Source organism: Phalacrocorax aristotelis, chromosome 5 (genome assembly GCF_949628215.1).
Source record: "Phalacrocorax aristotelis chromosome 5, bGulAri2.1, whole genome shotgun sequence".
Taxonomy (NCBI): domain Eukaryota; kingdom Metazoa; phylum Chordata; class Aves; order Suliformes; family Phalacrocoracidae; genus Phalacrocorax; species Phalacrocorax aristotelis.
In genome coordinates this window covers 67,928,829-67,949,407 of record NC_134280.1, presented here as the reverse complement: position 1 = coordinate 67,949,407, position 20,579 = coordinate 67,928,829, and the positions used below count along the sequence as shown (strand labels likewise).

The 20,579-nt window shown below is 42.1% G+C and overlaps 1 protein-coding gene across 5 annotated transcripts in view; it reads right to left on the bottom strand.

Annotated features, from left to right (window-relative positions):
- ANO1 (anoctamin 1) overlaps window positions 1–20,579 on the bottom strand; it is an 83,433-nt gene that overhangs the window by 22,349 nt on the left and 40,505 nt on the right. For 3 of the 5 annotated variants that reach the window (XM_075094996.1, XM_075094992.1, XM_075094993.1), the window contains exons 4-13: window positions 19,441–19,539; window positions 17,767–17,918; window positions 16,367–16,421; window positions 13,473–13,524; window positions 10,720–10,785; window positions 10,166–10,221; window positions 8,592–8,633; window positions 5,026–5,090; window positions 4,332–4,466; window positions 2,792–2,952 (exon numbers count right to left, since the gene is read on the bottom strand). In XM_075094996.1, the coding sequence (XP_074951097.1) occupies window positions 2,792–2,952; window positions 4,332–4,466; window positions 5,026–5,090; window positions 8,592–8,633; window positions 10,166–10,221; window positions 10,720–10,785; window positions 13,473–13,524; window positions 16,367–16,421; window positions 17,767–17,918; window positions 19,441–19,539 (883 nt within the window). The remainder of the gene's footprint in view (window positions 1–2,791; window positions 2,953–4,331; window positions 4,467–5,025; window positions 5,091–8,591; window positions 8,634–10,165; window positions 10,222–10,719; window positions 10,786–13,472; window positions 13,525–16,366; window positions 16,422–17,766; window positions 17,919–19,440; window positions 19,540–20,579) is intronic. The other 2 variants (XM_075094994.1, XM_075094995.1) reach the window with 1 other exon arrangement.

Sequence of the window (20,579 nt, the reverse complement as noted above, 5' to 3'; positions counted from 1 at the left end):
ATCGTGACATTCATTCGCCTTCCAAGCAAAACTGTCACGTCCATAACTTACAACTGAGCCCCTTTACAAGCCATAGGCTTCCCGTAAATGGGGATGGCCACGGCTGTATCTTAAGAGGGTTTGTGTCATGGTGCTGGAGTTGCCCCCCTCTCCCCCCCACCGGCAGTTCTTGTGCCGGGGTCTGCAGCTTCCACGTACAGCGAGAAATATGGAAAACGAACAAGACGTGGTTTCTTAGTGCTACTGGAAGTACTTCCATGGTGCTGGCTTACAACAACGCAAAATGAAAGGCTGCATCTGAAGCATAGACGGCTCATTTCAAAAGCCCTCGGCGAACGTGCCAGGTAGCGATGTACCGCCGCTTTGGCAAGCGGACCTGCATTTTCATATTTCATCTGGGCCCATAAGCATAAATGGAACTTAAAGACTCCCAGAGGTTACTGTCCAGATGATCTTATCTGGATTCTCTGACATTTTAATGCCATTTAATACCAAACAGCACTGGGCCATGGTCCAGGTTTAGCGCTGAACTTCTGACTGGGGCTCAGTTCAGTGCTGTAGCTGCTTCAGTGCTCATGTGAGTGGAGTTCTCCAGGATGTTACGATACCACCACCATACAAATGGTGTATACAAATTTGGCCACCTGGCCAAATGCTTGCTCACAATAATACCCATGAACTTGGGCTAATTTTCTTGCTATGCTAAGGATGCCCTGGGTCACCTGAGCAGGTCACTTGGGTCTGCCTCAACTCTGCAACTGCACACGAACATAATAAAACTTCTCATTACATGCAGAGGTGCTCACAAATGGCACTGGAGACTAAACGTGTGCCTACATTTAGAGATGGTAAATTTTTATTGATACTATTACCTTAACAAATAAAGTAGTGGTTTCATTTTTTAAAAAATCATTTTGTGAAATCCTTTAGAAATTAAATTTGCAGTAATGCAAATTCAAAACTATGTGGGAAAAGTTCCAACTTTCCCAATTCAAAAAGACCTTTTTGAAACAACAATTATTTTATATGCTACTGTCCCACAATAAAATTTTATGTTGACTCTGAAGAACTTGAGGAATTTCACATCCTACTCCAAAACTATCTCAGATATTAAGGCATCTGTTATCTCAGGTAATGACATTACCTGATTTTGTACAGAGCACAGAAACTGCCTTCTGCCAACCTGCCTTACTTTGCCCAAGAATGTAAAAAAGTGGATGGAGGGACCCACAGTTGTTTGCTAAGGAAAAGGAAGCAAAGAGCATTACTTTTTGGACAACAGAGCATTATGTACCAAGATCCACATGAGGTTCACAATGATGGTAAATGAGGAGACCAAAACCGATACTTGACTCTCCACGTGAGAGAATCAGACTATTTAAAGTCTCTGGCACTGCGGGGTATATCACATTTCTCCCTATGTGCTACACGGCAAGATGATCTGTAAGACAGTAATCACTCCTGTCTGCTGTGAAGCTGGTGGAGTTCAACCTCCCCCGCTTCCCAGCTTTCCCTCCAAACCTGCAGTGCTCCTGACTCCCCACTGATCCCAAAATCCTTCTGCAGGACTGTCCTTGCCCTATTCCTTACAGTACTTGATAATGAGCTCTTAGCATTGCATCTAAAACATCGCTATCTCAAATGGAGACCTTGGTCAAAAAGACACTGCTCTACATTGATTTACGTTGAATTGTATTAAAATCAGTTCAGATGAACGTTAATGTAAGAATGGTTCCTTACATACTAGCACAAATAAAAACATGGGCTTTGTTTTTTAGGATTAAATATAATCCAAACCAGGTTATTTGCTAACTCGCAACAAGGCATACAGGAGGGGCGAGCATCATCTTGTGCTGCTCTCACTGACACTGGGAGTATGTGGCTATCAAACTTCACAGCTGGGAAGAATAACGCACATTTCCCTGTTCTCTGTAGCCTTTCTGTGTAGGGATCCCAGGTCCAAACAGGGGTTTTGGAGCCCATCAAGTCCCATTTATCTTAACAGGCCCTCCTGGCCCGTAGCAAGAACGAAGGGAGGCTCCTCCTCTCCAGCACCCGTGGCTGGTGCTGGGGTGCCCGAACAAGGAGGTCCCCATCCCTCCTCCAGGAGGGAGGAGAAAAGCCCTCGATAACCATTCCTGAAGACACTCTCACACAGATTTCATGAGCGGGTTAATATTTTTAACCAAGTTCTACAGATGTGCCAAGAAAGGTTAAGTGATGTGTTCAAAGCACAAGGGCAGTCAGCATCAGAAAAAATACCTATAATGCCACTGCTCCTGCTTCCTGGTCTACATGCATGATGTCTGCCTGCTGATAAACTTAATTGCGTCTCGGAGCACACTCAAGAATCAATCTTGGTTTGTCCTGAGATGCGAAAGGCCATTAGACTTCCCTGCAGAGCCCTCCCCGTGACCCCAGAGTGCATTAATACATTTCTTCTGTAATGTTCTAAAGTGGAAGCTGGCTCTGTAAATAGGTCTTTTTTTTTTTTTTTTGGCAAGCTGTGCAATCCCGTTAATGAAATTTTGACATACCACGCAGCAGTTTTATGACAGATGTTTAACAATTTCATTTGATATTCATCTTGAGCAACTTTTTGAATTTTAGCCTTCAGTCCAGAATATAAATTTGGGAGTGACAGTTTCATGGGAAAGAAAAAAAAGAAAGAAAGAGAAGTTCTTTATATAATTAACTGCCTGAGTATAAATATACTCCTTTATCTCTTCTGTTTCTTCCTGTTGTATTTTAAATAATTAAAAACTTAACATGAAGGCATACATCATCTTACCCCAGAGAGCCATGAAGACTGAGAAGAAGACAGTTGCAGGGTTATCAAACAGATGACTTGCGCGCGCAGTTGCACAAGCGGAGCTCATCTTCCAGTAGCTGCATGTTCTGTCGCATAAGGGACACATGGTGATATTGTTTCTCTGGTCACACATTTCCATGCTGCAACGAAGCAACAAGATATGGAAAAAGCACAGTCAGTACGGCTCCGTCTTCCATGCTGCAATGATCTTTTCTCCTCTGCAGAGCATCTGTCTCTGGTCTGTAGGACCATCAGTGCTCACAGTGCTTCCCAGCTCTTGCCCCAGCAAGCAGCTCTGTCCTTAAGCTACACCATCGCAGGGGCCAAAATCCTCACGTGAGGCTGCTGTCCTGTCTCCCTCCATCCCCAGCCCTGCTTCCATTGCAAGGAATAAAAGACAGCATTATGAAAGGCATGAGGCTTTATGCTTTTTACTATAGGATCTTACAGTTTAAAAACAAAATTCAATTAAAAAATCATTCTTGTTTTGAAATACTAACTACAGCAATAGATAAGGTACAAGGGAAGTGCTGAGTATCAAGAGACTGGAGTTCAACCAATTCAACTTCTCTGCACTCCATCTGTGAAATAGCAACAGTGACCCTCCCTTTGACTTTCTTCTACTGTTGGAAGCAGTACAAAGCAACCTTAATGAACAGAAACAACAAAAAAAAAAAATCTATTTTCTGATATCCATTATCTGCTTTGTTCCTCAGTGCTCATGCTTGTTGTACAAACTATGTAATTTTCATCTGCAGCTGATGACACATGCAGCGTAAATAATGCCAAATCATAGGGCTTTAAAAAGATTATACTACAAAACTTATTAAAAAATTAAAAATAGTAGGACATCAAGATTTTGTTAATCCGACCACAACTACTTATTTTAGGCATGTATATTCTTGATTCATCTTTATGTTACACAATGTCCTCCTCAGCATTTTATGATGGGAAGCACTAAAACCTATCATTAGCAGTACTTTGTTGGTTTGTTTTAACATAATGATCTGAGTTAGGAAAAAAAAAAACCAACCCACCTAGGCAACTGGCCAAGAATTATTTTTAATACATCAATGCAAACTCCACAAGTAATATCAACAATAAATGCTAATGATTTCGAAACGTGCTGAGGTTCTGCTGCCCACTCTCAGCCCTTGGTAGCACTCCATCGCTTACTGGAAGCAGAAATCGATGGACTGCACGCTCTCCCATCCGTGTGGAGGTGGCTTCATTTTAAGCACAGCTTCCAAAAGACGAAGCGTGTGGGGCGTGGGGAGGGAGAGCGGTGGGAGCGCTCCGGCAGGCGCCAGTTGGCAGACGGACCTGGGGAAGCCACGGCCAGCACAGACGGAGCGGGGTGTCGGGCTGCTGTGGCGCAGGGCGAGCCCTAGAAACTGGGAGCCACAGTTTCAGCTGTGCTCGCCCTAGGTATTAGTGACAAAACGCTTACAGAGAAAGGTAACATTTTGCTCTGAGTTTCTAGTTGCCTCCAATAATAGAATCTATTTATTTATTTTACCTTGGTATGTTCTCATCCACAGTTGCGCAGCCATATAGGAAAACGATAATCCCCACAATTGAAGCTGGGATAAGCATTTGTGTATAAACTCCCAGCCAGGCAAAATATAGCCCAATCTTCTCTCCGAAGTATTTTCTGAAATACATTTTAAAAAAAGAAATGAGAGAGAGAAATGTTTCCTATTTCTTAAAATATAACATGGCTAAAATTACCAATCGCAGCTGGATTAAGCATGGAGAAAGTAAGATCTGATGCCTGTGGGAATTTTTTTCTTCTCAGTGGACTCTCTTTCTCATGATGCTTGGAGTTAATCCAGAGATACAGGCACCATTAAAACAAGTCAGTCCAACTAGTAGTTTCCCCCCCCCCCCCGTTTCTGCTGTGTAAATTGGTATCTTTGGATCTTCTGAGAGCAAATCCTCTCAGAAAAGCACCTAATTTTCTCAGCTCTCACCACAAGCAAGCAAAATTCATTAAAAATATGTCCCCTGCAAGGTTTCACACTAGGTGGGATGCACCAGCGTGTTTCTAAACCCACAGAAAACTCCTTTTCCCCCAGTGAACACTCCATTCTCCGGAGTCCCCCGGGGTGGCACCGAGGACAGTATCCCCGCAGGGACGCCCGCATGAGCATCGCCGTGCGCAGCTCCAGCGCTGCCCCGTGGAAACACGACGTTAAGGGCTGAGCTCTCACCTCACCAGGTCGATTGGCTGGTATTTATAAAAGACTCCATAGCTCGCCCACTCCTCACACAGGAGCTGTAAAACACAAAAGGCAAGGCGAAAGCTAAAGCACCGCACACGTGAGCTTTTTCTCCTTTGGTCCCAGCAAACTGCAGAGCTCACGCTGTGGATCTGGCCCCAGCACTTAGTGGTTTCAACACCTAATCTTCCAATACACGCTGCCTGCATTAAGTATCAAAAACAAATTTGATGATTTGACATGCTATAATGCAATGACAAATTCTAGTACATTAAAAGGCTCTTCAGCAACTGGACTGATGGATAACTATAGCAGGGACAGGGAGAGCAGTCCTGATTTTATGATCCTTAGGAGGTATCTAGCAGAATGGATGTGAAAGATGAACATGCTTTGAGTTATGGGAAAGAAAAAAAATATAATCAACTGGTTTGTTTTCACTATAAGAAGCTATAATATTGAGCATCCAACAAGAGGTGCTGTGCAGACATGCCTCAAAAGCTGCGTTTTAGAGTTTCTCAGCTTTAAACTAAAAGAACATGATGATTTCCACTCATCCTTTTGGTTAGGATACGGGCCAAGGAAAACAATGATCCCCATTAGTGATTTATAGAACTGAATCCCTCACAAAAATAGGTTCCTCCGAGACCTTCAACTTATCCTTTCCTTTGTAAAATATATAAATAGCGCTTCTCTGATCTGATTATTTTTTTTTAATTCAGTTCAGCTAACAGAGCGAGCAAGAAGTCAGCGTGTGTACAAAAAATACTAGAGAAGATGAAGTGTGTTCACTGTCCACCCCGCCATCACCTCCTCTGTGGGACAAGGGGAAGAGAAGCTTTACATCTGCTTGTGAAGTCAGGTCTCCCTTTACTGCTTCTCTCCCTGCTTCAGCCCAGTGACATGAACTCAGTAGCAGAAAGTTCCTGGGCCGGCTTCTGATTTCTTTAACTTGTTTAGCAACAACATACTCATTTTCCTTTTTCCTCTTCTACTGCTCTCAAACAGAAGAGCATGAACTGATTACTGCTGAGGTATTTCTCTTCATTGAACATTGGGTAAAAAACAAAAAAAAAAAGGGCAGAAGATTTCGGAGCTCAGTTACACAAACCTCTGTCAGTGGGCTCAGCTGCGGAAGGAAACTGCAACGGGGAACCAAGACCTAAACCAGGTATCATTTCAGGGAGGGCACCGCTATTAATCTTCTTTATAGAAGAACAGACCAAACAGGATGTTAATGCTTAAATCTGTAGGCTATTTTGTCATGAGAAACTTGACATGGCAGCCTCCTACATCTCTCCGGTGAAATGCGGCAAAGCAAGGACGGGCAGGCTGGCGGCCCTGCTGCTGCCCCTGCCCACTCCTACTTCTCGCATCTATCACACACAAGTCGTACAGCGAGCAACGTCTCTAGAGCAGCTTTGCAATTCTCCTGCCAAATCATTAACACAAACTTTCCAAGCTGAACTGCTGTACTTCTCATGCCAGTGGTTCAAGTCATTCAAAAAACACAGCTTCTTTACTTTTACAGAAATATGACCTCAAAAAATACAAATGGACTGTGGATTTCCCCCTCCACAACCCAAAATCATTCATCTTTATTGGTTTTCTTACAACAGTAAGAGCAGAAACAGAAACCTAAAGGCAGGCCTCTATTATACAGCAACATTCTTGCAAATTTTATTTTATTTTGTTCTGCTTTAGGTTTCTTTCAGCCACATTTTCCAAACATTTAAAGCCAGCTGCCTATGTCTGGGAAACAATTAATGATTTGGGACACCTCAACATCCATGTGCACTAGCTAAGACCCTGCCTTTTTTTTTTTTTTTTTTTTTTTTACTTCATTTTTACAAGCTAAGTTTGTGCTGGAAATCAGATTCCTTTTCTGTGATCTAAGCCGGTCAGGCATATTGGGAAAATACTAAGCTAAGAAGATTTTGCATCAGTGCCATGTTTCAGTTTCGTACAATACTTCAAACCAAATTTGTGCCTAAAGTACAAATGAATTATCTCATTTATCCTGACATTTATCAGCCTGATATTCAAAGCACAGCTTCAAAGACACAATTACAGGAGATCAGCGTACTAGCCCTAAATATTTACTTCATTTCTATGCCTCAAATCTTTAATTTTGTTGTTAAAAGAGGCACAAGCCTGGCCTAGCGCTGGATTAGATTAAAGAAAACTTCAAGAAACCAGAAGAGACATGCCAAAACATGCCAAAAGATTATTTGAGGGAACTGGAAGCCAAAAGCCAAGGTAAACATTTCCAAATACACAGTGAACTTGTGAAATGAGTGAATTTGTGAGGTTTGGAAAGTTAGTAATAAAGATGATAATCCAGACACTTAGAGAAAACATGGACTTTCATCCTATTTTTGGTCGAGCAATGTGTTGCTTAATAATGAAATGACAGGTATGTGGTATTTTTAACACAAATCAATGGGGGTGGGGTGGGTGGGAAACAACAGTCAGTGTCTTTTGATGAGCCATTTGCAGCTTAAGGCCCAGCAGACCTTGAATTTTGAGTACCTATTTTTATTTGACCAACCTGAAGGGCTTTAGATCTGCTTTTCCTATGACCTGAATGTCCACAGCATTTCTTTGGAGATGTGACCATGAAAACAAACCGGAAAGGTGAAGTTTCAAGTCTGAAAGCCCAACGTGCACGGCACCCAGATTCAGTAGCTCCCCCTGAAAGGACTGGTCGTAACCTCTCTACTTCAGTTTTTGTCTGATACACAGAAAAATAGGACTATCTTTAGAGAAGTGCGATCAGGACTATGTAGTAACTGCACTCTGAATTTAAGAAACCAACATTTATGCAAAAGGTGAAAAATTTGCTTTTTTCTTATGAGAAGTATTTCTTTAGAATAATTCCTACTTGTTTTACTACAACAAACAAATGTCTTTCAGTATACAGACAATAAAAACACAATTTAAGCCACAGACTTATGTGAAAAGTGATGCAATGCATCCGTATACATCCACAGGGCAGCTTCTGGCTGAACAGCGCACCTTAAAGCTTTGCTGAGAATGTCTCTTTTCTGAAAAATATCCAATCTTTATCTTCCCAAATGACTTTTATACTTAGGTTTTCAACTGCCTCCCCCCGCCCCAATTCTGATCCTCACACTCCAGATCAGCAGCACATTAATTCAGCAGAGGTTGCAGTGCTGAGACCAGAGCTCGCCACGGAGTGAAGCAGGAATTATGTCAGAATAGGACAGCAGAATACAACTGAGCATATTCTCATCAGAGCTGGCCTGAAATCACATCATCTGAACTTTAGGAGTTATATGTGAATGCTGTCAATACTCTTACCAACACGGCAGGAAATGTATCTTTATCAAGCTTAGTAATTTCTACGTATCCATAGTCCATTCCACATTTGGGCAAATTTAAGCACTGGAAAGTACTTCTGTACTTCAGCTGTTTGGCATTTAGTGCCTTTTTGTGGTATTTTCTGTGAAATCTTGGCAAACGTCCCAATTCCAACAGGTGACTCTTCAGCCTGGGACTCTCGTGAATATGTTAAACCCCCTTTTATATCAACTTACTTTTCTGTCATTAGGTTCAACGTTTTCACCTTCATAGTCACCCTTTAAAAAAAGAAAATCTGCGTCATTCAGTGAGTCGCGCCCAGAGCTGCTATGCATCTTGCATACCCATGTATCCCACGCACTTAATGCATCAAAAACAGAAAAAGCAATCTGTAAAATAATGCTGTATTTTAGGAGATCATTTGTCATAGCACACTTTGTCTTCTGTCATCAGGCACATTAAGAAAGAGTAATAATGTCTGTCACTGGGGAAAAAGGAATGAATAAGTGATAAAGGTGGCCTAAAAATGTCAAGGGAAAGGATGCGGTATTGCCACGGTATTTGGGGTTCAGCTCAGTCCACTTGAAAGAGAAGAGACCAGCTGAGAGAGCTGATCTCTATCCAGACTCTCCAAACACTCAGGGCTGATTAGATTTGAAGTTTTAATTTGGGGCTATTTTTAAATACGATAAAGGAGTAAATTAAGACAATAACTTATATACAAGACTATCAGTAGCTGTCTAAAGATGCGAGACAAGCACATGCGGAGAAGTTTATTTAACCTTTCTGGATGTCTAAGCGATATCGCTGCAGTTTAAGAGTGCCTGACATTTATGATAAACATCAGGCAGATAAAGAGGTTGTTCTGGTCTCAGTTACACTGAGATAAAACACTCATGGTCCCATGTAAAAGCAGTGCAAGTGAGGGGAGCAGAAAACTGGGAAGACATGCTTCCATCTGCACATCCCCCGGCACCAGGCTCGACAGCCCTTGTATGCTGACGCAGCCAGTACATCGTGAGCAGCACGACGGACACGTCCCCTCGACACCTGTCAAACCTTTCTGTAAGGGTCTAGCTAAGAGCGTGTGTTTGTCAGTTCTAGTCATACCTTGAACCTCGAAGTAAAAACGCCGTCAGCATCCAACTGCTGCGCACCTCTGGCAGGATGGGGATCCCCCACTCAGCTAGGAGTGCCACCACAATTCCCTATCTCTCTCTAATGCTCTCGATGAACACCATAATTGAACACACTCTTGACATCTTACTGAACTGCTCAAAAGCAGATTTCATCAGTAAGAAGGTCTGCAGTCACATCCCGTCCCACAAAATACATAATTTCAAACTCTTGCTTATGGTTTTTCCTCCAGTGGCAGCCAATTGCAGGGACACACAGCCACCGACACCTCCCTACTTGCAAGGGGGGATGCCAGGGAGATGTGGATGATGTGAGACAGCCACTTGGTGCCCCAGGAGTAAACATGCCTCCCAGCACTGATGCCAGGGACCTCAGGAGCAGAAGGTCAGAAAGTAACAGAAGCATTTTGTTTGCTAAGCCACTGAAACAACTCTTCGAATGGTACATTCAAATGTCACTTATGATCATCAAAGCTAGAACAGAGGTGGGGAGTTCATTAAAAGTGAGCAGAGTGATGGAAACAACCTGCAAAAGTCACTGCAGTCATGATACAAGTCAGCAGGAAGTCAGGATCCGAACACTCGTGCTTGGGATGATGCCGTTAATACGTAACACATTACGGATTTTTGGTGTCAGATAGTAGACTTGTAAAATATATTCCAAGATCACTTACATCGTGCAAAGGATATGCAGCACTGTAAACTCCATTGGCAAGCAGGCTGGTGATCCCTTGAAAAATAAAGACAAAATAGTTATTTACAATTTTGAAGTTAGACAGTCTCACTTTATCTTCCTTCCTGGAGATTTCCCTCAAAATAACAGTCGTTTGGTCAGATAATGATTTTTCTGCCATCTCGTTCCTTTCCATGTACTTTCATTTTTTATCATATAGGTTATTAAACATGACTCATTTTATGAAATGGAAAACTGCAGAGAGCAAGAGGAAGTCATATATATTTGAGAATCAAGAATTAGAAGCCAATGACTTGAAATTAGTCATTAAAATAAATCACATTTTCTGAAAAGTCAGTTTGATTTAAGGGCAAGCCTGCAGATTTGAAAGTGTATAGCAGAAGGCTCGATCACAAGAAGAATATGGCTGGAATTGATGGCATTCGGGAACACGCATACGCACGCATCATCCACACAAAGTTTTGAATTTAGATTTCAGATTGATTAGAGAAATTGTAGGGAAAGCCTTTGCGAAGACCTTGGCGTAATACTTACCATATTTACCACATTTCCGTCTTTTATTTAAAAGGGTAGTTTCCTTCTTTCTTCCCTCTCCTTTCCCTGTTTACACATCCGTTTATTAGTGACATGCATGAGGCTGAAAGCAATTAATGCTTCATCTATATAATGTATGCGGCATAAGGGACTTTGGGGAGTCCTGCCTTCCCAGGCGCGGTATCGCTCCTTAGCTTGGGGCCAGAGTACGGAGGTGAGGGCGGGTGGGGAGGAGTTGACATGTAAGTCTGGAGGAGCACAATGGTGAGGGGCTCTTCGACACCGCAGCTCGCGGCACCGTTCCCCTAAGGTCCCTTGGCTGGACCTGGGCCTTTGAGGGCTGTAGCACATTACTTTTCTAATGGTTTTCCTGCAGCTGCTGGCATTAATATAGCTGCTTCCAGTTATGGAGTATTACCCATGTCTGACGGTGTCGTGCTATCTGTGAAGATACATTTGGGGATTCAATGAATCAGGCTTGGGTGCTGAATCAGAGCTAAGTCAAGTACTTGTCTTTGTGCAAGGCTAAGATGATTAATGCCAATGAAAAAAAAAAAAAAAAATCTGGCCAGTGGCATCATGGAGAATTTAAAAGGACTTAGAATAAGAAAAATTATGTGCTACAGTGTGCTCCGTGATGCCCATCGGTTCTTTGCTAAGAAGAGAGCGTGGGACTGGATTGGAAGGAACAGCGACTGTGAACCAGGAAACAGCTCACTGTAGGATCACCGAGACATTTTTGATTGTTCTTGAAATGAGGATTTTTCATTCATTAACATTGTTGAGATACTAATCACCTGCTGGAAGAACTGCTCCAGGAGTGCTCAGTATCCTGCAGTATCACTAATTTTCAAAGTCCTGTTTAAGATTACACAGCACTATGAATTGTCTGCAGATGTCTCCATGCTTCTGGCAGAAACAACCAGTGAGCAGATAAATTCTTTTCCTAGGGCTGCGCGACCAACCGAAGAGCTACATAGCACCCTTCGACATACCGGGATTTAACACTGAAGAGAGATTCACATTTTCAAAAATGGGCAAAATAAACGACAGAGACTGCAGTGTTCACTGGGCAGCTTTTTCCTGCCGGGCAGAAATGTTGCAGCATTATCAGCGTTTGCTCAAATCTGTTTGCAACCTGTGCTGGGTTGTCACCCAGCATTCCTGTGCTGGAACACAAAGGACCTGATTGAGTTATGCTGAGTATACCCACGGACAGGCTGGCCTAATGATATTTTTATTAGGTATACTGTGTGATCTTGCCAGTCTCTGGAACAAGAACGATCCAAGAACCCTAACATTTTACCTTCCTTTAGACTCTGCCCTATTTGACTAACCTCTAACGTGTGTTCCCATTTCTGGACTAAAAGAAGAAAAAAAAAAAAGGAGCAAAAAATAAATCAAGTGAGTAACCAACTCCAAGGCAAAAATTCAAACTGAGCTGTATGACCTTCCCCTTTCAAGAGTGCAAATACGTAATTTCCAGTGAAAATGATCCAGCATCAGACTCGAAAAGGTCCTGAAAGGCACAGATTAATTTGGATTTCCCATGCTACAGAGAAACAGTACTTCTGTTAATACTGGATGAACACCAAAATTTAGTGTATATAAGGACTGAACAATTGTACATTGTAGGTTGTTACTTCAACAGAAAAGTCAAAGCATGGAAATAATTTCTGGCATAATTATTCTCCTATTATTTGATGTATTTCTAAGCAGCTGATGGGTCAATATTGAACAGAACTACCTGTAATTCAAGTTCCCATTGTTGTTTTTTTTAACTGCTTGTAGGCAAATAAATGCGATTCCAACAGTTATCAAACATTTTCTCCCATGTTCATGCAGTTTTTCTCACACAGATTTGTTTCTGTCGGTTGTCTGTGAAGAAGCTCGGATATGAGGAAATTCAGCTTTCTAGCTTACATAGTTCAGTTTACCATTAACTACTTGTTAACTATGGTCCCACAGTCAAGTATATAACTATATATCATGTCACATATGAAATAAAATATATAACTGCTGAACAGGAAAAGCTGCCAACAAATCTTTAAGGTGACCTGATTCGCAATTTTCGTTTACCTGTATTGTGAATTCAGTTCTTAGAACACAAGCCCTAGGCTGAAATCCTAAAACTACCAGCCCTGGCAGTATGAACTTCACTCCCACTGCCTTGCAACAACTGTTTTGAGGGCTAAGAGATGGGCTGGCTTTCAGTGCATGCCTTAGTCCTTGGCCATTTCACCAGGATAATCTCAGTTCCACTTAGGACGGTGTTTCGGGCAGCCATCAGTTAAGACCATTTCAGTCAAGTCATTGAAAAGCCACCCCACGATAAAAACGTGAGGTTACGGCTTTCAAAGAATGGGCCGATCCATAGCCTTGCACCGCAGTTATTGAAATTCATGGTAATACCCTCGTCCATTTCAGTGAGCATAACACTGAACCAACGCAGAGCACGTTATTATCCACTGGTTTATATCACATCCAGTCCTGCTGCAAAGGGCCTAATGAACATCTGCAGGGGCTACATGCTCACTTACCACTTAAATTAGAGTCGAATCTATAAATTCACGTTTGAAAACATTCCAAACAGCTACATTAATTAAATTAAATTTCCAAATAAAACAATTATATCCACACAAATCAAATTACAGAGCAGGGGAAAAACCTAAACTTCACAGCCAGTTACAACTTGCAGTTATTTTCAATACCTGAAAATGATATCGATCTTAAAGCTAAATGAAGTTCCTTACCCATGCTATATTTTGCTTTGGTACATGTCGTTCTTTTCAATATTTCATAAACCTACAGAAGCAAAATAAATGAAAGGAAAGGGTTACTTCAGATACTGCCAGTGAAAAGCACAATCTTTTTTGTGTACAGCTCAAATATTGGCAAACCCAAGATGCCGATGAAGTCATCGTTCTTCAATAGAAGTCATGGTATTCAGGAGAGCGCGGCTTAAAGATTTCCATGCCGAGTTATCCATAGTAGAGAGAGGCTTAACTAAATAGCCAGCTACCAAGATAATTGATCAGGGGAAAGAGGGTTACATTTAACTACTTGCACAACAGCAATGCTATTTTTGCTCATGTTAGACATCGATGAAAGACAGAAGCCCTCTTCTACCCAGACTAGGTGCTGTGCTGGGCCAGCTCCTCCCTCGCCTCCGATGGTGCGAGCTGCCTTCACCCCACGGACTTCAGCAGAGCTTCAGGCTCAGAACATGCACACAGCACGCAGCCATTTATCAGAAACTGGACTAACTAACCCAGGCTGACCTTAAAATTTCTAAGCTTGCATGACCTCAGTGGCAGAACACACTTATTTATTTTACAATTTATTGCATTTATTGTCAAATAACCTTTGCACATCTCACCATGCCGCCCGAGCGGTCAAGCCCCACGCTGCTCCCACGTAGCGCTGCTCTTAGGCAAGGCAAGCGCTAGGCCAGCGCGAGGCTGGCAGGGGAGCGGGCAGCAGAGCAAAACCATGGGCAAAAGCACGTGCTGCCCATTGCCTGGCCTGTCTGGGGAGTCACGGACCGGTTCCCTGGGGATGTTTGCAGATCCGTGTGCTAACTTGGCTGCCGCTTGCCCAGTTCACAGAGGGAAGCGAGCAAGGGCATAGAAGGCAAGACCCACAGCTCATCTACCTGTTGTTGTCTTCTAACTCCAGAGAGTTAAAGGGCTGTCACAGAGAGATTTCCAGTTATACAATGTGTTTGTTGGTTTTGGTTTTGTTTTTTCTTTTAATAAGTAAAAAGTCTTTGGCTTAGTTTCTATTCATCAAAGAACCACAGGGAGTGACTAGATTCCTGTTCATTTTGTAGTAGGCAGAAGGGTCAATATTTGCACTATGGTTTAAAAATACATATGAGAGAGGCAGGAGAGAACTTTAAGAAACAAGAATACAAAGAGAAAAGCACACGGAGTTAAATGATGCTGGGAAACATTCAATATGTCTTGTAACCCTGGGTGATTTACAGGGATTTCAAACAAAGCAACATACTACCAGCATTATTGTTATATGCCCAGTGTTCCTTCAGTGGTTTAAACCCCCTCATCCCTCCTCTTCCTCCCAGCCTCTGCTATGAGCTCCTTTTGTTTCACTCCATTTTTCAGTTAGTCTTGCTCACCCTCTTGTCCTGTGGTGCCATTCTGCCTCGCTACCTTTCTCAGCTTGTTGTCCTGAATTTTAACTCTTCATTTGCTCCCTGAAGTGTCTTGTACTTACAAGTTTTTTCACTATATATCTATTTTTAAAAGTCTACAAACAAAAGCTATGGGGTTTTTTTTCAATCTCAAATTAAACATTTTATTGCAAATAAACCAATTCAGTGCTTGTCATTTTCTTTTCCATTTCTGTGCTGCTGCATCTGCCTTTCCTGGTCAAACTCACCTAGCCCTGATAACCTGCGCTCACATCAAATCAGTGCACTTCAAGCTACAGGGGAACTACATCATGGGGTCCACGCACTGGAATTTCAAAGCAGGGAAGGGAAGTTAGATATCTTACACCCCTTATCACCGTAGCAATAAAAGACAGCTATAATTGCGATATAAGCTCTTTTTGAAACCACTTAGCATCCAAAAGCCTAATGTTAAATATAAGATAAAAGCACGCTCACAGTCACATTCCAACACACCGATTAGCAGCAGTGGAATGGGGCAAAGAGTCCATGCTATACTTTGAAATGTGTTGCAGCAAGTGCTGCTTGGCATGCTCCCTTCCAACTGCCCTGGATGTCACATGAGCTGTCCTTTCAATTCCCCCCTCCGTGGCTATGGAGGCGGCTACGCCTTCTTCCCCACTCTATTTTGTGTTCTGTAAGTCACAAGAAAGCACTCAAATGTAGTTTGTGATATTGTATTCCTGTATTAGGCTTCATTTCTGTAAGGGAACTGCGGAAGTTTAAGTAGGAGAGGAAAAGTCCCACGCTAGCACTGAAGGGGTAGAGGGACCCTCCAACATGAAGGCAGGAATGGCTCAGCCCAATCCCAGTGCTGCATACGTGAACATCACAGTTGTTAGTGTCAGAGAGGCGAACAGACGCATAAACAGTCAGAACAAGATGCAATTTTCTGTCCTTGTTGCATTTGCTTCATGTAAACTTTAATGTTAAATAAAAATAATTAATAATGTTAAATAAAAATAATAAACCTCAACGCTTTCAACACCAGTCTAGAGAATTGCCCCCAAAGACCTATAAATTGGAATATTTCATTGGAATTTGTCTTGGGAGATTTCCCAGCATTTTATAAAAAGAGCAATGTAGGGTTACAAGAAGGTAAATGAGTCACGGGGGTGCAGGTAGCTGGTGGCAGAACCAGCGGTAGAATCTAAATCTAATCCTTTCTGGTGATACATCTACTAAGAAAATGTGTCCCGGATTAACAGTGAACTACAGAAAAGATCCAAATTATTTTCCAAAATGCAGCAACCTGTTAGCATCAAAGACTATTCATTATATAAGCTAAAGCTGGAAATGCTTTATTTATAATTTCAATAACTGATACCGCAGGCGATCCCTGGCATTTGGTTAAGAAAGGCAAACTCGCAACAGACGTACTCAAGCTGGCAAAGGGGCTATTAACACCATAACTAAGGCACCATCCACCATAAATTATTTATATGCAGTACTTACTATAGTGCTTCTCGTTTTGCTGTCAAAGAAGGAATCTCTGTCAGACAAATCAAATCTGTTAAAAGATTAGAAGGAAGCCCATTAGGCTAAAAAAAAAAAAAAAAAAGCCAGTAATTTCCTGCTCTTGTTGACCCCTTCAATATTTTCATTCTCCTGGGGATCTCTCATACCTGACATTAAAGAAAAGCTTGTAGAAACCTCATTAAAAAGAAAGTGCATCCCAACCCTCATATTTGAAAGAGGCCACTTACACGTTTCACTGGTTTTATATATTTATAGGTTTTTCCTGCACAAAGGAGACTGTTGATGCTCATTTAAGTTAAATTCCCAACCGCTGGCCTTGACTTTCTCCTAATAATCTTTTCATTTTGCCTGTACCTTAAACTCTTGCCTCCCTTATTCAGCAAAAGACACAGGTGGTCTCACTCTAAAAAGCCACCACTGCAAACAGCGTAAGGCACATCCGTGCCTGAGCTACAGAGCATCTTTTGGGCTTTCTCTGAGCCACCAGGCTCCTTTGCCTGGTGCATCCTACATGCAAATAAATATATAAATACATTTCCTGTGAGGCCAAGAACATGTCAAATGTCACATACATTGACCAGCCCGACTAACACACGCAACTCCAACGGTGTTCTGCATCCCGTGATTAAAAACTAAAAGCCCTGTATGTACAGTGAAGAAATCCTGCCCCAGGACTGTTATTCGTTCCAGCTGGCACATACATAAACACAGCCTTCAAAGCTTCTCCTCTGGGATGCTGGCCAAGGAAGAGCAGCAGCAAAGCAATCCACAGCAGTCGAAACTTTGGCTGGGCCCCACCTTATGATTTTTTCCTACACCCACGTTTACAGCTATTCTCACTGATCTGGAATCGATGGCAGAGCTACCACGGACCTCATAGCGTCTCCAAAGTCACGGACTGGTTGGCACTACATGTGTGAGCTGCCCATACCAGATGAATGAAATTATTCTGAAATTTATCAACCCACATAGAATCATCTCTGGCTACCAATTTTATGGAGCATTTTATTTTACATGGAAAAGAGACTATTGTAAACCACATTATAAATCTTGTTTGGCAGCCTAATGTGTATAGTCATAGGCGGTTGATGTGTGTAGTCATATAGATACGCATTATATACCACATCATCAGCATGGGGATTTGACAGAGGGGCTCTGTAAAGCCTCATTCCTCAACAGTGAGCCAAAAAAAACCAAAAAAACCAACCAAACAAACAAAAACCAACGTAAATTTACTGCAAACTGGAAATATTCTCTACAGTAATCACTAACAAAGTGTTGGCGTTCATTTTCCGTTTATTTTCCCTTTCACCTTTTGGTCCCTTAGGAAGGCTGGAACATGTTGACCTGGACATTTACAGAAAGCTTTCACTTACAGATGCTGTTTCTCTCTGGAGAAGGGGTAGGAGAGGCGCTTCACTGTCTGAGGTTTGTGTTCCGCTACTTTTGGCTGGATGGGCTCTGTGATTTTTTGAATGACAGAATTAATCTTTTTCAGAAGACCATGGGTCTGATTGATCTGATACATCTGAGTGGGCAAAGAGAAAAAACAGTAAAAGTTTATTGCTTTTTGGTTAACCATAGGAGAGAGTGAACTGTAAGGAATACACCATCAGTTGAGTAAATCCATCAGAATAAACTAGCGAGCAGTATAGCTTACCTTCCTGAAGACTTTTGGAAACACATAAAGGGATAGGAAAGTCAGACCAAGACAAGCAGAGGAAGCCTATTGCTTTTCCTCTGAGCCAAGGCACGGCCCGTGTTTGATTCCAAATAAATCAGGCTGGGGTGTGCAGCAGAGAGATACTTGGCATTGGCTCCTGAGACACCTGCTCCTCTGGCATTTACTATTTTCCTGGTGCAAAGAAATGAAGGAGCTACAGACCCCCTGTGTAAAACAACAGGAGTGGTCTCCTCTCCCAGGGGGCGTTCCTAGGAATATTGTGCAGGTTTCAGGAGCGTCCCCTCTTCCATATAAAGGAACCAAAATACCTTCAATTGTCTATTGCAGTTCTGTAGCGCTAAACGGAGGATTACAGGCTTCCCCCTCTGAGCCACAAAACTTATGTGCAGATGCAGGGCAGGGCTCCCACTCCTAAAAGATGCTCAGCTGGAAATGAGGCTTTAGGGGTCTGAGGGTGTTCTCAGGCACATTGCTTCTCCCAGGCAAGGCCTGCAGGCTTCAGTGGCCTCTTTAATACCCCCTCCCACCCCCCCCCAAAACACTCAACCTAACTTTCCTTTTGTGGCAAAGCAGTTTAAAGTGCAGGATCACAACAGACTTTTTTATCTAATTGTGCTTCTGATTAAAATCGGTGGTAAGTGAGGCAATAATGAGGATTAATATGAAATCCAAACCAAAACTGTGGTTTTAGTGTTGTAATAAATGATGCTGGGCTTTGAGTCTGTCTCTTGCTCCATTATAGACTTCCCTCTGCAGTCTGGGACATGCACTTAGTATGTGTTTAAATATTAATCCATCTCTAAGCTATGCTCACTGAACAGGTAGCTACCTATCACAGATGATTTAGAATTGATGAAAATATACTGTCATTTCTTTAATGATATTTCAAATATTCTGAAAGGTAATTTATTTTGTGGTAGTGTACTCCCAACTCCTGCTAATATGACTAACGATGTATTTAAAGAGTCACTAAACCCAGCGAGACTTCTGCACACAAATTGTTACTCTTATGTTCGGTTTTAGCAGCCTAGCGTTTCGGGTGAGAAAAAACCTCCAAAACGCACACAAAAATTTCACCATCAATTGCAGCCGTTTCTGTTGAAACACGCTGAGGGGATGAGGCATGGTATGAAGTCACTCGCATTGCGACCACATAGCGGTAGGAATTCTTGATTTCCATTCCTCCTTCCAGTTCTTCTTTCTGCTGTCCCAAGCAAGCAACTTTGTGACTCTTGTTTTCTGTGCAGATTAGTTAACTATTTTAAAAATGCTTGTGGGAAGGAAAGTCTACATTTGTAAGGTGCTCAGAGGTGAGCATATCTTTAAACTATGCCTCCCAGAGGGAAAAAAGAAAACGGGGACTCACCTTTTTCGTGGGCATCTTGAGCTTAAGAAATTCTGCCTCTCGACACAATACATTCCACGGTGCGTGTATTTTTACAAATCCAACCCCATGGATTTTAGTCTTAAACAAAAGCAATAGAAAAGGTTACTGATGAGAAGAAATGAAGTCTTTTTCCACTTGTGCTTCATACATAGTTAAGGAACAGCCTATTACCACCGACACGCTAAATCTTTTTTGAGACAGCTGGTTTCTAACAACAGGACAATCACCGAACACCTCTCTGTGCTGAGCTGCTATAAAATGTGACTCAAAAATGCTATTGTCTTCCAGAACAATTACCACAAGGTTAAACAGATAAAAATTGTTTGGGAAATAAAAACTAATGGCTATGGACACAAATACAGACTAAGCCAGTTAAATTTGAAGCACAGGCATCCAGCCAAATGGTATGATTTCGTGAGTGCATTGCAATTAATGGAGCTGAGAAAGTCCCTGCTGCCTCCTAAGAGCTGCTCAGCATCTCGAAGGACTAGAACTGCGGTAAGAAAGAAGCAGCCTCAGGTACAGATGTGAATATCTACAATGTGTAGTGTTTTAATGTAATTAGGAAAACTGCTAGGAAGAATTCAACAGAAGAAAAGAAACAAAAATAAAAGAGATAAATGTCAATAATATTAGCAGTGTGCTTGCATCCCCGTAGTTCTCTGAGCTCTGTTCTAGATGGCTGGCCGTGGGGGTTTGCTGCTGGCACTCCCACATACACCTGTATTTACTCCCACAGCAGCAATCATTTCAAAGCCTTTGGACAAACGATACCAAGCTAGCAGGGACTCAGCAAACAGAAGAGAAAGAAACTTCAATGAACCTTTCTAATCTTGCTGCTGTGTCAGTTCAGGCAGTTATTATAACAACTAGCTTTCACGCAGCTATATTCCGCACTGGCTTTCTAGAAATCGGTTACTCAGAAGACATAAATAACTGCCAGCCTTCCCATAAGGCATGGCTTCCAAACACCCTTTGGATTTACTTTACTGAAGAGAGTTTAAGTGACTTATTAAACATCAACTGTTTAAGAAACCTTTGCTCTTCTTGCAATTGGTAAAGCCTCCAACGCAACTTTGTGGCATGCTTTTCAAGCCCAAGTGTAGGTTTTTCCCCCT